Genomic DNA, 15,355 nt, shown 5'->3' with positions numbered 1-15,355 from the left:
AAAAGAAAAAACATGAAGTTTGGAGGCAGTAGGTTTGTATAATTCTTTCGTTATTATTAAGAATCAAGGGCTACATGATGAGATCCACTAAAATAATTACAGGAAGGAAGGAAGGGAGAGAAGGAAGGAAGGAAGGAAGGAAGGAAGGAAGGAAGGAAGGAAGGAAGGGACAAAAAGGAAAGGGAAAGGAAAGAAGGACACTGGAACTGGAATTTTCAATCCAAGGCAGAATATTCCAGAGTCTTAGAACACCCAAGCCACCGTCACTCAAACTTCAATAGTGTCTCATTAATAGGTGAACTCACTGGATTTTAACCAACATTGTTTAAAGAAATGGAAAAGGAAGTAGCCTGTATTACACTGGATAAGGAGAGATATTCATTTGTGACACTTTGGTTCCTGCTTTGTATACATACAGCTTGTGTGCTGGTCATGATGTAAAATTATGTTTTATGAATAAGTTTCAGAGTCCCTGCCCTATGTCCTTCTGCTAGTGTTTTAATGAAGCGTACTCTCTGGCTGGGTGATTCAGAGAATACACGAGTGAGAATATCAACAGATTATTGTAGCAACTAAAGTATGTCCTGATGTACCAAACATGAAGTGACCGTCACTGGCAGCCTATGTGTCAAGGGAAGGGGCAGCAGGTGCCTGGAAGCACACCCCACCCCCACCCCCACCCCCACCCCCACCTCCAGCATTGCACCTGGGGCTAAATGCAATGCAGGAGATCAATATGCAAAGATCAGGTGAAAAGAAAGTTCTAGATGGATAGGCTAAAATGCCAAGGCCCTAAAGCACCATGAGAAAAAAACAGGGTAAGACGCGGTCTGGAGAGTCTGGGAGTTCAACTGACACCCGTCACCAGGTCTGAGGATACGTACAAGGGGGGTTCCAGGTAGACAGAGGATATAGGGATCAAACTCAGGATTCAGGTCTGAGGCAGAGATGCCGAGAGCTAGCAGAACAGTGAGGGGAGAAGCCCGTTTCAGGAGAGTGGGTCACGAGAGAGGAGATGGAAAGAATTGTCCTGCAGGGTATCATTTCAGCGATGGAGATAATGCACGTAGTCAGAGCTCTTGTGAAACGGGTATGTTCAATTTAACGGGTCAAATATTTACCCAGTGATATTTTTAGTGTATTATTTGCTTAGCAAAATGTTTCTTGTTCAGAGGGAGTAGGAACACTTTGCATGTATTCTAAATGTGTTATCATGATTTTGAGCGATTTCGTATAATAGCTTACCCCTTACATAATAGTTCTTATAAATGAAAGGTCTTCTTTCTAAAGATACGTTTGTAAAAAAAAATAATAATGATGATAAAAATAGTCATTTGTGGCTATAATAGAATGTACATCTTAAGACTCTGAGCGTTAATTATATGCCCAACAATGTTTAGTATTAGCAGGAAAACTGTAGAGACGTCCATAGATATACACACACATGAAATGTATATTGGCTATGAAAAGATGATTCAGAGGTCTAATCCTGATATGCATTCACCAGTTTTAAATATAGCAGACAAATTTCCACTTTACTAAGCTAAACTTTCAGGAAGTGTATCATTACAGAGGACTGCATTTTCCATTTGTTAGCCTCAAGCTCCTTTAACTAGTTGGTTGATGCTGATGCTGCAAGCATCCATTTTTTTACGAGTAAATACTGTTCCTGTGAGAAGCATTCAGGTCTCAGGCATGTTCCCATTTCTTTTCTTTTAATGTTATGTTTATTTTAAAACCTTCCCATAGAGAGGGTGAAAAAAAAAAAAAGAAGAGAAAGGAAAGAAAGGAAAAGAAAAGGAAAGGGAAGAAAAGAGAAGAAAAGAAAAAAAGAAAAGAAAAAAGAAAAGAAAGAAAAAGTATACATAAGAGTTATTTAGTTTTTCTTTTCTCCCTTCAAATCCTCACTAAATTCAGTACCAGTAAGGAGGTGGGTAGATCGTGTTACAAAATAGCAATCTAGGTAATCCTTTTTGAAAATTGGGACCTTTCTATAGAAGACACAGGGGGGAATTAGCTCCCGTCCGTTCCTGTGGAAGTCTCCATGCCCTGTTTTTGCTCCGCCAACCTCTACTGTGTGTTTATGGAAAGACCCATCAAGTCACAGCACTTCCCTCTCACGGTCCCTGCTGCCCGGCTCGCACTAATAAACAATCCCTGTCACTCTGGTCTTCTCTTCTCCGAGGGGGACCCATCTTTCTCAGAACAGAAATTATGTTTCTTCTCTGAAAGACTAAATATTAACTTATATTTCCTCTGAGAAGATCATAGCACTCCCAGAATAAACCCATTATTTTCCAGCCTGATTGCACTTCATCGAATTCTCATTCTAAAGCTAAACGTGATGTTTGCTGTCAAGTGAAAAAGGCAAATAAACACCGAATTTGCTGAAGATTTGCAAAGGCATTCTCTCTCGGAGTCTGAAATGCTAGATGCCCTCGTGGTTTGCACGAAAATAATGCAACTGGGCTAAATTATTTCGAGGCTTCTGGCTGGAGTATGGATTTATCATGTGTTGGGTGGGGTGGGGGGGGGGGAGCAGTGAGGATTCACCAGTCCATCCACCCACCCTCCGGCCGTGTTCCCAGGAGCTGAAATGGCTGGGAAGTGTGCGCGCAGAGACAGGAACACGAGGCAGGGCTTGCCTTGTGGGAGTGAATACGGATTTTCACACACTGCCTTCGGTTTTATACATCTCCAGACTTGCGGCCACCCTGTATGGATGACTGTAAATTCCTCTGGTTCCGATGGCTGGAGAGCATAGATTGCCCACGGGATTGGCTTGAATATCACAAGGATTGGACGCAGTGTTTTTCTTTAGGATGAATAACGTGGGGGAGGGTACTGCAATGGTGGCACGCGCGCGCGCGCACACACACACACTCACACTCACACAACCGCTCGCGCGATGGTCTGTGAAAAATGTGAAAACATGGTACCATTTTCTGTGACTAAAGACATCGGGAAAATGCAATGTGCAAGCCATGCAGTGTCATTTGCAGGAAAGGAACCCGAAAGGGAGCAGCGGGTTGGGGTCACTGTGCGAGTCCTAAGAGGCTGACTTGTCTCGCGAAATACTCTGGGCAGTATCTCGGGGAATTACTCAAAGTTGCCGGCTCGCCAGCGCTGGAGGGTGTGAAGGCAGCGATGACGACAGGCAATGAATAGGAAGCAGGTTTTCTTTCAATCTCCCCGCAGAATATCCACAGATGGGTAACAGCGACTAAATAAAGAAACACAAAGAGAAACGGGTTTCCAAGTAGCACAGCGGGACCGACGGGCCATGGGGCCGCTTTACATAAGCCAGCCTGTTCTCCGGCTACGCTCGCGGTCCTAGGAGCAGTGCGCCCCACCTGGGCACAGACACGGGACGTATTTGGACTCGGGAGTTGGGGTGCACCTACTTTTCTCCTCGGTCCGTGTCGCTAACTAAAACAGCCGAGGCCCCGCAAGGCGTGCTGGCTCCTCGCTAGACGTTCAGGACGAGGCTGCTCCGGAGGGCGCTGGTGACCGAGAGAGGGGGAGGGGACAAAGAGGAAGAGGGGGAACGGGAAGGAGTGGGGAGCGGGGGGAGGGGACAGGGCGGGCTGGAGAGCCCGGGGGGCGGGGCCGTGCCGAAGCTCGCGGGTCCCGGGAACCGGGTTCAGAACCAGCCTCGGGAGTGGCCAGATGGAACGCGAGGACCGGGCCCCCGCCCCAGCCCAGCCCCGCAGACCGTTACTCCGGCCTCCGCCTGGGGCGGGACGCACGCGGGCCGGGCGCGGCCAAACGGTCCCGCTGCGTCTCCGGTCGCCGCCGAGGGAGGGAAAACACGGGGAGAAAAGGGACAAAGCACCGAAAATGCAGACGGGGGGAAGGGAGAATGCAGCCTCTCGGGCTTTATATGGATTTCTTTGCCTTAGAAAAACAGGGAGAAAGGGAAAAGGAGAGAGAGAGAGAGAGAGAGAGAGAGAGAGAGAGAGAGAGAGAGAGCGCGAGCCCACGTGCCCGGGAGGTGTTGTGTTAAAGCGCCACCTGCCGTCGGCCGGGGCGCGGCGGGCTCCCCCGGCGGGCTCGGGCGCGCGCGGCTCCGGGAGGCAGCGGCAGCCACCCGAGGGCGCGCCGGGCGGCACCCGCCCGCTCCGGCTGCGCGCGTGCCCGAGCGTGTGCCCCGGGAGGGCGAGCGCGCCCGGTCGGCTCGCTCGGGCCGGCCTCCCGGGGACCCGGCACAAAGGGGCGCCCGGCCCGGCCCGGACTAGTCCGGTTCGCCGCGGTGCAGCGCGCGGCTCCCGCGCATCCCGGGAAGCGGCGCATCTGTGCACACACGCGGATTTTTTTTTTTTTAAATAACATATTTCCAGACGTGCCTCCCCCCTCCTCCCGCTCCCCCACCCCCCATCTTTGCAAAGCAGCCCCGAGGGCGGACGGGGGGGGGGGGGGGCGGAGGGGGCGTGGCCGAGGAGTTAATAAAGGGAGAGGGGCGGAGCCGGCCAGCAGCCATTGGCTGGCCCGCAGAGTGATGTCACCCATATGACGCCCTGATAACTAGTTGGGAGAGAGCCCTCAACTTTTTGCAGAAGGAGCGCGCGCGCCTGGGAGTGCTCGGGGTCCGGCGCTTGCGGCGGGAGCCACGAGCCGGAGAGAGGGGGTCCCGGGCTGCCTCGACCGCCGCCGCCTCTCCCGTCGCGGCCGCAGCTTCCCGCGCTCGGGCGGCCGTCGCCGCCGCAGCCGCCGCAGCCGCTGTGTGCAGCCTGGAAGGGGGGGCGGGGGGGAGGGGGGGAGCCGCGGACGCGGGGTACCGAGGACTTTGCAACTTGCCCGGGAAGGTGGAGGGGCGAGAGGGGGAGGGGGACCTCCGCACGAGACCGAGCGGCCCGGGTTGGAGCGCCCAGCCCCGCGGCGGATCATGGTGCAGCAGGCGGAGAGCTTGGAAGCGGAGAGCAACCTGCCCCGGGAGGCGCTGGACACGGAGGAGGGCGAATTCATGGCTTGCAGCCCGGTGGCCCTGGACGAGAGCGACCCGGACTGGTGCAAGACGGCGTCGGGCCACATCAAGCGGCCGATGAACGCGTTCATGGTGTGGTCCAAGATCGAGCGCAGGAAGATCATGGAGCAGTCCCCGGACATGCACAACGCCGAGATCTCCAAGCGGCTGGGCAAGCGGTGGAAAATGCTGAAGGACAGCGAGAAGATCCCGTTCATCCGGGAGGCGGAGCGGCTGCGGCTCAAGCACATGGCCGACTACCCCGACTACAAGTACCGGCCCCGGAAAAAGCCCAAAATGGACCCCTCGGCCAAGCCCAGCGCCAGCCAGAGCCCCGAGAAGAGCGGCGGCGGCGGCGGGGGCGGCGGCGGCGGGGGCGCGGGCGGCGGCGGCGGCGGCGGCGGCGGCGGGGGCGCGGGCGGCGGCGCGGGCGGCGCCAAGACCTCCAAGGGCTCCAGCAAGAAATGCGGCAAGCTCAAGGCCCCCGCGGCCCCCGCGGCCGGCGGCACCAAGGCCGGGGCGGCCAAGGCGGCGCAGCCCGGGGACCTGGGCGGCGCGGGCGACGACTACGTGCTCGGCAGCCTGCGCGTGAGCGGCGCGGGCGCGGGCGGCGGCGGCGGCGGCGGCGGGGGCGCGGGCAAGACCGTCAAGTGTGTGTTCCTGGACGAGGACGACGAGGACGACGAGGACGACGACGAGCTGCAGCTGCGGATCAAGCAGGAGGCGGACGAGGACGACGACGAGCCGCCGCACCAGCAGCTCCTGCAGCCGCCGGGCCAGCAGCCGCCGCAGCTGCTGAGACGCTACAACGTCGCCAAAGTGCCCGCCAGCCCCACGCTGAGCAGCTCGGCCGAGTCCCCCGAGGGCGCGAGCCTGTACGACGAGGTGCGGGCCGGCGCGGCCTCGGGCGCGGGGGGCGGCAGCCGCCTCTACTACAGTTTCAAGAACATCACCAAGCAGCACCCGCCGCCGCTCGCGCAGCCCGCGCTGTCGCCCGCGTCCTCGCGCTCCGTCTCCACGTCCTCGTCCTCCTCGTCCAGCAGCGGCGGCAGCGGCAGCGGCAGCGGCGGCGAGGACGCCGACGACCTGATGTTCGACCTGAGCTTGAATTTCTCCCAGAGCGCGCACAGCGCCAGCGAGCAGCAGCTGGGGGGCGGCGCGGCGGCCGGGAACCTGTCCCTGTCTCTGGTGGATAAGGATTTGGATTCGTTCAGCGAGGGCAGCCTGGGCTCCCACTTCGAGTTCCCCGACTACTGCACGCCCGAGCTGAGCGAGATGATCGCGGGGGACTGGCTGGAGGCGAACTTCTCCGACCTGGTGTTCACGTATTGAGAGGGGCGCCCCGCTTCTCGCTCTTTCTCTCCGCGGGTGCTGAGCAGGGTTCCTCGGGAGGAAGTCGTGGTGGTCGTGGCGGTGATGATGATGATGATGATGATGATGATGATGATGATGGTGGTGTCGGTGGTGTCGGTGGTGGCGGTAGGGTGGAGGGGAGACATGAGATGCTGATCTCGATATGATGTCGTGACACAAAGAAATTGGAAAAGATGATGAAAATTTTGGTGGAGTTAAAGTGAAATGAGTAGTTTTTAAACCGTTTTTCCTGTCCCTTTTTTTTTTGTTTGTTTGTTTTGGGGGGGGGTTGTTTGTTTGTTTTTGTTTTTGCTCCCCTCCCTTCCTTTATCGTGTCTCAAGGTAGTTGCATACCTAGTCTGGAGTTGTGATTTCCACCCCCACCCCCAAATGTGGTTTTGTAATTACTATTTCTTTTTCTTGAAATTCGTGATTGCAACAAAGGCGGAGGGGACAGGGCGGGGGAGGGGAGGGAGGACCCGCTCCGGAAGGCGCTGTTTGAAGCTTGTCGGTCTTTGAAGTCTGGAAGACGTCTGCAGAGGACTTTTCGGCAGCACAACCGTTACGCTAGGGAGTTGGTTGGAGATTTTTTTTTCGTAAGAGATCTTAAAGAACTGATGATTTTTTTTAAAAAAAAAGAGAAACAAACACAAAAACAAAAAAGGGACCATTGCAACTTTTTTATTTTATTTTATTTTTTTGGAGGGAGAAAACTGATGTCTTCTATGCATCCGATTCTTAACAAAACTGCAGGGAGCTTGAAAAAATGCAGACTGTACAAACGCTTACAAAAAAAAAAAAAAAACTGTGAACTGACTTAAGATCAGAGTTTACTTTTCAGATCAAATTGTTTATGGTTTTACAAATGTGATTTCTACTTGCCAACTTTTTTTTTGTAACTTGTTCCCTTATACCTCCTTGATTGAATACCAGACAGCCTAGACCTCAGTACAAAAGGTATTGAAACATTTTTGATACATAACAGACCTCAGTCTTTTTTAAAAATTAATATATTTTCAGGCGTATTTTTGTACAGTGAAAAGGGAACATTCTTGCTGTGTTTTTTCAGTAAGACTTTCAGGCACTTCTTCCCTTTTGATTTCTTTTTTTTCCTCTGTTTTTTAGCATGCAAGTATGTTGGTACGTTATGTCCTGGTTTTAAAAGGATTAAAATTTTAAAATAATCCTTGCATCTAAAGGCCTTGTGGTTTAAAAAAAAAAAAAAAGCAAACTTTTTTTTGTACAGCTATAGTAGAGATTTGTTCAATATTTGTAGGTAAAGATTTATTGAAAATGGTGATATAGACCTCAGAGCTGTTATCTTAGTGTAAAGATTGTATATGTACTGTACTATAGTAGGACTTTATGTATCTCATACGCTGTGATATGTGGATGGGGCCCCAGATGGAAGGTTTGAAACTGGATTCTCGATTTTTAGCAAAAAAAAGAAAAAAAAAGGCACATAGTTTAAAAAGTTTCTCATTTTGTGCAATATAATCTAAATAAAGTACAGACCATCTGCATATTTTGTAGCAAATGGTGGCAAAGCAGACTCAATGCACTGTCGACATCGTTCCCTGGTTTTTTTTTTGTTTTTTTTTTTTTTTTTTTTTTTTTTTTTTTTTGTGCTGGAAGTCTGTATCTTGACAATTTTAATAAATCAGCTGGAACTGATAGAAACTCGCATCTCCAATAGTCTCTATAGAAGTCCAACTGGAGGCCCATGTTGTCGCAGCGCATTCAGTGACGAGGCTGTTGTGCGGCGGATGGGAGTGGGGTTAGGCTGGAAAGGGCTCTCTCCGCAGGCCGGTTTCTTTTTCCTCTGCCTTCGGTGGCTGGTGATTGAAATCCAGGGAGGAGGATTCTTTCCCTCTGCCTTCCCTTCCCGCCCCCCGCCCCGTCCGTTTCCTTTCTCACCTCCGCCTCCACTCCCACTCTCCACCTCCCCCCCCCCCAACCCAGCCCGGCCGGGGCGGGGCGGCCTGGGCGAGGACCCGGGGCCCGCGCGCGCCGTCGGTGTCCTGCGCTCGCTGGGGGTGCGCGTTCTCTGCGCCCGGGCTGCGTCCCGGCTTCGCGTCGCGGTGACCGCCGCCCTCGGGGCGCTCTGCTCCCCGCCGATCTCCTTTGGAGGGTGGGGACGGCCGTTTCCAGTTTTGAATTTTTCTTTCTCTCTTTTTTTTTTTCCCCCTCCCCTAACGCTGCATCTCCGCGTGTGCGCAGAGGTAGATGCTGTGGGGAGCGAGGCCGCCGTCCCCGACCCCGAGCGGCGCCCGGGGCCGGAAGGGCTTGTCGGTGTCGGTCTCTTCCCGGCCGCTCCGCGCGGGCGGGAGCGCGGCGGGGCGGCGGCGGGGGGGGGGGGGGGGACCCTGGCACCGCCACCCGAGCCGCGGCCAGCGGGGTGTCGGCGGGGGCACTGAGGGCGCAGCCCACGGGGTTCGGGCCCCGGAGGCGCGCGGGGACGCCGGTGCCCCGAGGCCCGCGGGGCGGGGTGGGGGTGGGGGGAGCGAACCGGGAGAGGCGCCGCCGCACCCGCGTACCCGCGCCCTCGCGCGCGCGCGCGCGCGCCGGCTCCCGGGCCGCCCCGGAACTTGCCTCCGGGAAGGCGCCCGGGCTTCGGGGTTGTTCTCCTTCCCCCGCTGCCTCTTGGGGCTCCGCGCCCTGCTCGCCGCGGGCCCTTCGCGCGGCCCTCCCCTCCCCTCCCCCCTTCTCTGGGCTCCGCTTCGCCTGGGCCCGCCCCCCCCTCCCGTGCCTTCCGCCGCTCTTTTCCCGGGGGGCCGCGCCGGGGGAGGGGCAGGGGGAGGCCGCGCGGGGCCGGGGGGCTGGGGGGAGGCCGGCCAGCCCCACCCCCGCACCCGGGCGCCCGCCGCGGGGGCGGTTTCGGCGGCTAATTGAAACTCAGCGCAGAATCACCACTACTCCTTTCTAACCTACTGACACGGTTTACCAGGGTTCGGCCTCCATTTTTACCCAGATTTGGCGAGACCGAACGGGGCGTCGCACGCTGCCGGGGATGCTAGGCCGAGGGGCCCCGCACCCTCCCTGCCTCCCCGCCTCCCCTCCCCCACTTCCGGGGGGGCCTGTGGCCCCCCCCCAGCCCCAAGCCGCGGCCTCCCCCCGGCCCCCACCCCTGGGACGCGAAGCCCGCGAGCTTTGGCTACCGAGGGACGGAGTTGTGTGGTTCCCCCTCTCGATGAACCATCGGATTCGGGTAGGACACTGGGGACGCGAGAGGGCTGGGGGTTCGCAGGGTTCTCCGTACAGAACTGGATTTTTGGAGTTGGCTACCTTTTTTTTTTTTTCTTGAACCTTTCAAAATGATAGACCGATGCAGTCGCGGGCCGGACGTTGACTCTCGCCACGAATCCTCGAACCAGCGGTTTACAAGTGACAATTCTGTGCTGGTGGTTTTACGTGGCGGCCCCCGCTGCAGCTGCGAGACTTGTGGAAAACGCAAACCCATTTCTAAGACGGAGTCTATGTATTTTGAAAACCTGAAAACTTGGCGTGTGTTTTACGTTTTGATCCTGGATGAATCTCGGACTTTTTTTTTTTTTTTTTTTTTTTGGTGGTGAGGTAGAAACTCTAAGGAAATTAGTAACATCATTGGCCTCAGAATGGCAACAAATAGTCTTCATAGAATAAAAAAGAATAAAAGAAGCTTAGGTGGCGAAGTTCTTGATAGGAAAAAGGAAAAAAAAAAATAGATGGTCAGCGATCTAAATTGAAAACCTGTTAGAGCTCAGGACAGGCGCTTGAATGCGCTTTTCACAATATTTAAGGCTGTTTTGCTGAATGCATTGTGAAGATCCTTGATGAATCCTTTCTTGAATGTCGAAAACATAATATAATACACAGGTATTCTTGCCACTGGATAGTCTTCAATAAAACTTTAGTTGCATTCTTTTTTTTTTTTTTTTTTTTTGGTCTCTTAAGTAAGTCTTATTTTTAACTAAGCATTGACAGAATGTCTTAAAATGGTAACATGGGGGTGGGGGGTGGGCGCTAAAATCTGCAGCCTAGCCAGTGGTATCCTGCTGTTTATAACTAGTTCACAGACTTTGATGATGGCTTTTTGGTGAGATTTCCAACTTGAAGACCTTAAACCAGCATTCTCTTATTAATTCTTTAAACTGTGGAAATAATCTTCCAGTTCTTACACTCTGATATGCATCCCTTTTCTTAAAATAATAATAATAATAATGCTAATAAAAGGCAGTGTATTTAAACTGTGCTTTGCAAATATTACGTATGTTATGAATGACTACAGTCACAGGGCAAATTATTTGTAGAATGATTATCCTTGAGCGAGAAAAAGATCATGACCACCCTTTTGGGCAGAGATGTTTCTTTTTAATGTTAATTAAGGGGAAGTGATTTAAATATGCATGCGGATAGCAGTCAGGAGGATTTACTTGTTTTTATGTTGTTTTATTTTTATTTTTTGAAAAAGAGAAGGACTCAAAAGGCAAAGGTTGTCTTTCTCTTCTCTGGGAGTTGAAACCGTCATCCTGCGATACTGGTCCAGTGAAAGAAATTCACATTTCCTGTTCACTTCAGAACTTAAGTGACTTTTGCCTAAGGAATCTGAGAAATAAAGCAAATAAGTTGCTCTATTTTAAGGTAGTCATTCAATATAAATATATTATATCGATCTTAACTTTTTTATTCTCTGGATGATTAATAATATGTATATTCTTACTTTTTCTTCTAATGGGCATATGTAACCTTGTGGACACTTTGGAGAGAGGTTTTCTTGCACTCTCCCATTTATAGAATCTTTATACTCTTTTACTGCGTGGTCCCCTGCTTTTAACAGATTTCTGAGGCAAATATATTTGTGCTTTTTTTTTTTATGTAGGATGACCAGCAGAACGTAGCTTGATGAGTTGTCAATTTTATCAGTAGATAAGAAGCTTTCTTTCTTACAGTTTCAGGGAAGATTTTTTCAGGATATTTCTCAGTTCTTCTAAGGGCCAAATTTTATAAAATTTCCATTAGGAATGTCAGTTCCAAATACCCTTTGTATAGCCTGGGCCTGTGGGGGTTCCAAGTCTGAGCCTTACGGAACCCAACACAGGAATTCATGAGTTCCCAAAGTAACTGTCTCCATGCGATGACTCTTGTCCATGCTCCTCAGAGATTGGGCTTATTTTCATGACCGCTTCTTTCTCACCGTTCATTGACGCCATTTTTTCCGCCACATCCCCTTTCAGTTGATGATCTGGCAAATTCCGCTCTTTGACAACAACAGTTGCCTTTGGTTCGGTTTGGGGTTTTTTCGTTTTGTTTTGTTTTGTTTTCGTTTTTGTTTTTGTTTTTGTTTTGGTCCCTTCTGCGGAGCCCACGTTTTCGGTCACAATAAAGATGAAACAAAATGTATTAAACTCAGCTCTTTACCACTTTACTTTGCTGCTGCCTTTTTCCTTGAATCTTCACATCCTTTACTTTGCTTTTTCCATTGAGGTTATTATTATTATTTTTTTTAACACTACCTAGATCCATTAGCTGGCTAATTAGTTTTATCTATTCCATGTGGATGCAGTGAGTTTATAAGAGAATTTCACAAACAAGTAGTTTTTTAGTGAACTTAAACAGAATTTTAAAGGAGACCTATTTTTATACTCAATAAAAGCACAAAAGTGCAGAAAGTATAAAATGGCTTACAAAGGGAAACATAAGTTCATAATGTTCCATGTATAAAAGTAATAATTTTATTGGGTAGAGATACTCTTAAAAGATTCAATACCTCTGCCAGTGCACAGATAGGACTGTTTTGAATGACTTGGGAACTTCTGTTGCCTGTAGTCGCAAACAGATAACTTCTCCGTAGAGGAAACAAACCACGGAAAGCAATATGCCGGAGGTGAGACGTGGTTTTTCACATGAGCAGTTGAGGAATTGAGACAACCTGGATGTGCGTACGTGGAGGCTTCCTTACATCCTTTGATCAAACTTCTTTTATGTGGTCACGTAGACTTGGGTTTTCTCTGCTGTGAAAGTGACAAATGAAGCAATATGACAAAAAGTTTGAAACCGCGTAGAAAATACTTACTCTAGGGTCCCTGCAGTGACTTTGACGTTTATGTTATTCTATTAGACCTCGTACATTCCCTCCTCAAAGGAAGAGCAACTGGAAATACTAATGGGGTACCATGGAAAGGATTTCGAGCGAATCGATACTGACACAGGGCCCTCTAACACATTTTCCTTCATCCAGCTTACGTTCGAGAACACAGTGCCCCATCCCTTGAATCACGTAGGGAGAAGCGTTCTATCCCATTACCGTTAATTTCCCCATCTCGTCTACTTTTTACCCTTGTACATACGTCGTGGGTTTAAGAGTCTTTTGCATTTGTCTGTGACACCTTTTATTTGAATGGACTGTTTTCAAAACGGAGGCCTGCCTTTCCGGTCTGGGGCTCCTGGTGGTCACGGCCTCCCACGATGCCCCGTGGCGGCCACCAGGGCAGAGCCACCTGGTAAGCGAGAGCAGTTTTCAGCATGACACTGTCACCGAGTCTGTACTTTCCAAGGCCACGTGGAACTTAACTTTCATAGCCACTGCAGGTTTGGGAGCAGAAAAGCTGAAAACCCTTTTGTTTAGAAGTCTGAGTGGTTTGTGGGGGGGAACCTTTTTTAGCGTTTGCATGCCAGCGCTCGCCCTGACGCTGTGAAACAGAGAGAGGGTGAAGCTCCCGGAGGCGGTGCGCTGGAGGATGAAATGTTCGATAGCACTAGGGGGAAAGAAAATGCATGGTCAAGTTTCGTCTTCTTGTAGAGACTATCTAGCATGCAGAGTTTAGTGTGTTAAACCAGTGTATGGCATTGCTGTATCAAAGTTGTAAAATTAAGCATTATTTATTGAAAACTATGTATTTTTTTGTAAAAACCTGATCACATAGAGAATATCAGTGGCTTGTGCTTGTGCCCCAGTGGAACCGGCTTCGTGACCCAACCTCCTTGGTATGCAGTGTCATTGCTCAGGGTTGAAAATAGTACACCCCAATGTCTCTTTGCAAGAGTTTTTCACAGAGGAATACATTTGTTCAAAAGACTCTAATAAAATTGTGTGATCGATCTGCACTTGTGGTTTTCATGTGACTTTTTTGGTTTTTTCGGGGGTTTTTGTTTTGTTTTGTTTTGTTTGTTCCTTCCCCTCCCGGCTTTGCCTCGGGTAACCGCTGGGTTAATTCCTAAAGAGTTGTCCCCCTAACTGATCATCCCGGACAGGCTGGAAACGTCCTGGGTGTCCTGGGCAGGAATAGGCCCCACAGGAAGGTTCTGGGCAGCGTGGAGAGCTGCTGAAAATGGGAATAAGCCTGATAATAAGGTCTCGAGGCTTTTAACCGGCCAATGGAGGGAATAAAAGCATAAACAAAGTACAGAAAGGCAGATGAACGGCTCGGTCAGAAACGCTTGAGGTCGGAAATGAAGGGAAATTACCAGGGGCAGCTGCTGCTGTTGAAGGGACTAGCAGCCAACTCCATTTCTCTGTGTCTTTTTTTTTTTTTTTCTAGCAACAATTTACAGCGTAAATGTATTTTGACATAGAAACCATTCTGTATTGAGATTCTTGATACAAATGCTTTTACGGATGCCTGTAAGTGACCCTTGGAATTATTACCAGGTTTTTTTTAAAGATGCGTTTACATGGTGAGTGTTTATCGTACATTAAATTCGGTTTCGTAGAAACACTTGTAACAGATTTCCAAGTGCACAATGAACACGGCCACCCTTAAGCTTTTAGTGACACCAAGTTTCACGGCCAAGCGTAGAGCAAATTTCAGAACCATCTCTGGCGACGCTCTTTGATCATTGTGCGGCCAATGTTTTCACTTTATTCCTGAATATTTTAGGATGTCTTTCACCTCGGTAGGGTTTTATTTTTATTTGATTTTGAAGGAAACAAAGAATACATCCGGTGTAAGTTTTATGTCCTAAAAAAGCTCCCTGCAGTTAGCAGTGAGGGATCCTGGATGTGTTTCAAATTCTTCTTGGGGGCTCCTGGTGCTGTGTAGTGTGCTGCGTGCCTTTCAATGCTGCGGATTTTTTAAAAATAGGAATTATTTTTTAATGCCATAGTTAAATTTATCGGAGGGACTTCAGCTAAAATGTCACTGGTAGGAAAGGGTATAAAGTGTGAAAACGTTGACATTACTGTCCTCCCAGTAGATGTAGGAATGGAAGAGGGAGGGGATGTACCCTCAGTCCAGGGATTGCTTATCTATAAGGTGCCAGAGAAAAAGGGTATGGCCTGGACAGAAAGCCGTGACCCAAATGCAGATGACCGTCTTGTTGGACGATACATTGGTTCTACCTGAAAGTAAGTACTTGAAGGACACGTGTAGCTTGGTGAGTTTGCAATAACGACATCCTCATTTGGACGTTGGCCAAAGCGTAGAGGACTTTGCATGTTGATGTTTTGAGCACAGTGGGAGTGGAGAGAGGCCTCAGCAGATGACTCACTTTCACTTTACATCTTGTCATCCCATAAGACTGAATCACAGGGCTACAGATGTTGTCATCTGTGATCAGTATGCAAACGGGACCCAATCACGATGGGCCGCACGCCAGTAGATCTGGAAAAGTTAAGGGAGATGCGGATGACCCTTCGGATTTCACTTTCCGTGAAGTCGTCACCAGGGTGCATCAGCTGAGCTCATGTGCCATAGGTGCCCATCATTCACTGTCCCTCACGTCCCGCACTCCCCTTTCTTGCCGGACTTAGTGACCACCTTCCACCCGCCGCCCCAACGGGGGCTAATACGGTCGGGTGACCACCAACTCGATGACAGCACCCAGAACTCATCTGGTCCCTCTCAAGAGTTCCAATGAACTAATAATCAGACTGTTTCCCAGACTTGGGGTCGAAAACAGAGACTGGCCTAGTTCTCTGCAGGATTTGTATTGAGAGGTCATGAGGAGACTCTTAGGGCTAGAGTAGCCATGACAAGCCGAAATGAGGTCGAAACCAAAAGGAAAAACCTGGAAGACAGAGACGAGGAGGCAGAAGCCGTGAGGGAAAATCACACGTCTTCT

General features: G+C 50.5%; 1 protein-coding gene and 1 long non-coding RNA gene across 2 annotated transcripts; one reads left to right on the top strand and one right to left on the bottom strand.

The window, feature by feature from the left end:
* Positions 1–2,646: 2,646 nt before the first annotated feature.
* Positions 2,647–4,047, bottom strand: LOC109498647. Its single transcript, XR_002155485.3, has 2 exons — positions 3,405–4,047; positions 2,647–3,223 (listed from the first exon to the last, which is right to left on the bottom strand). It is a non-coding gene; the product is annotated as an uncharacterized LOC109498647 (long non-coding RNA).
* A 684-nt stretch (positions 4,048–4,731) lies between these two features.
* Positions 4,732–7,853, top strand: SOX11 (SRY-box transcription factor 11). The gene has a single exon (XM_023252152.2). The coding sequence runs from the start codon at positions 4,886–4,888 to the stop codon at positions 6,293–6,295; it is 1,410 nt and encodes a 469-aa protein (XP_023107920.2). The 5' UTR covers positions 4,732–4,885; the 3' UTR covers positions 6,296–7,853.
* Positions 7,854–15,355: the final 7,502 nt, after the last annotated feature.

Source organism: Felis catus, chromosome A3, assembly GCF_018350175.1.
Source record: "Felis catus isolate Fca126 chromosome A3, F.catus_Fca126_mat1.0, whole genome shotgun sequence".
Lineage (NCBI taxonomy): Eukaryota > Metazoa > Chordata > Mammalia > Carnivora > Felidae > Felis > Felis catus.
This window is presented reverse-complemented; position numbering and strand designations above follow the sequence as displayed.

Bases quoted from the DNA above. Each gene is read 5' to 3' on its own strand.
- SOX11 (XM_023252152.2), top strand. From the start codon at position 4,886: ATGGTGCAGCAGGCGGAGAGCTTGGAAGCGGAGAGCAACCTGCCCCGG.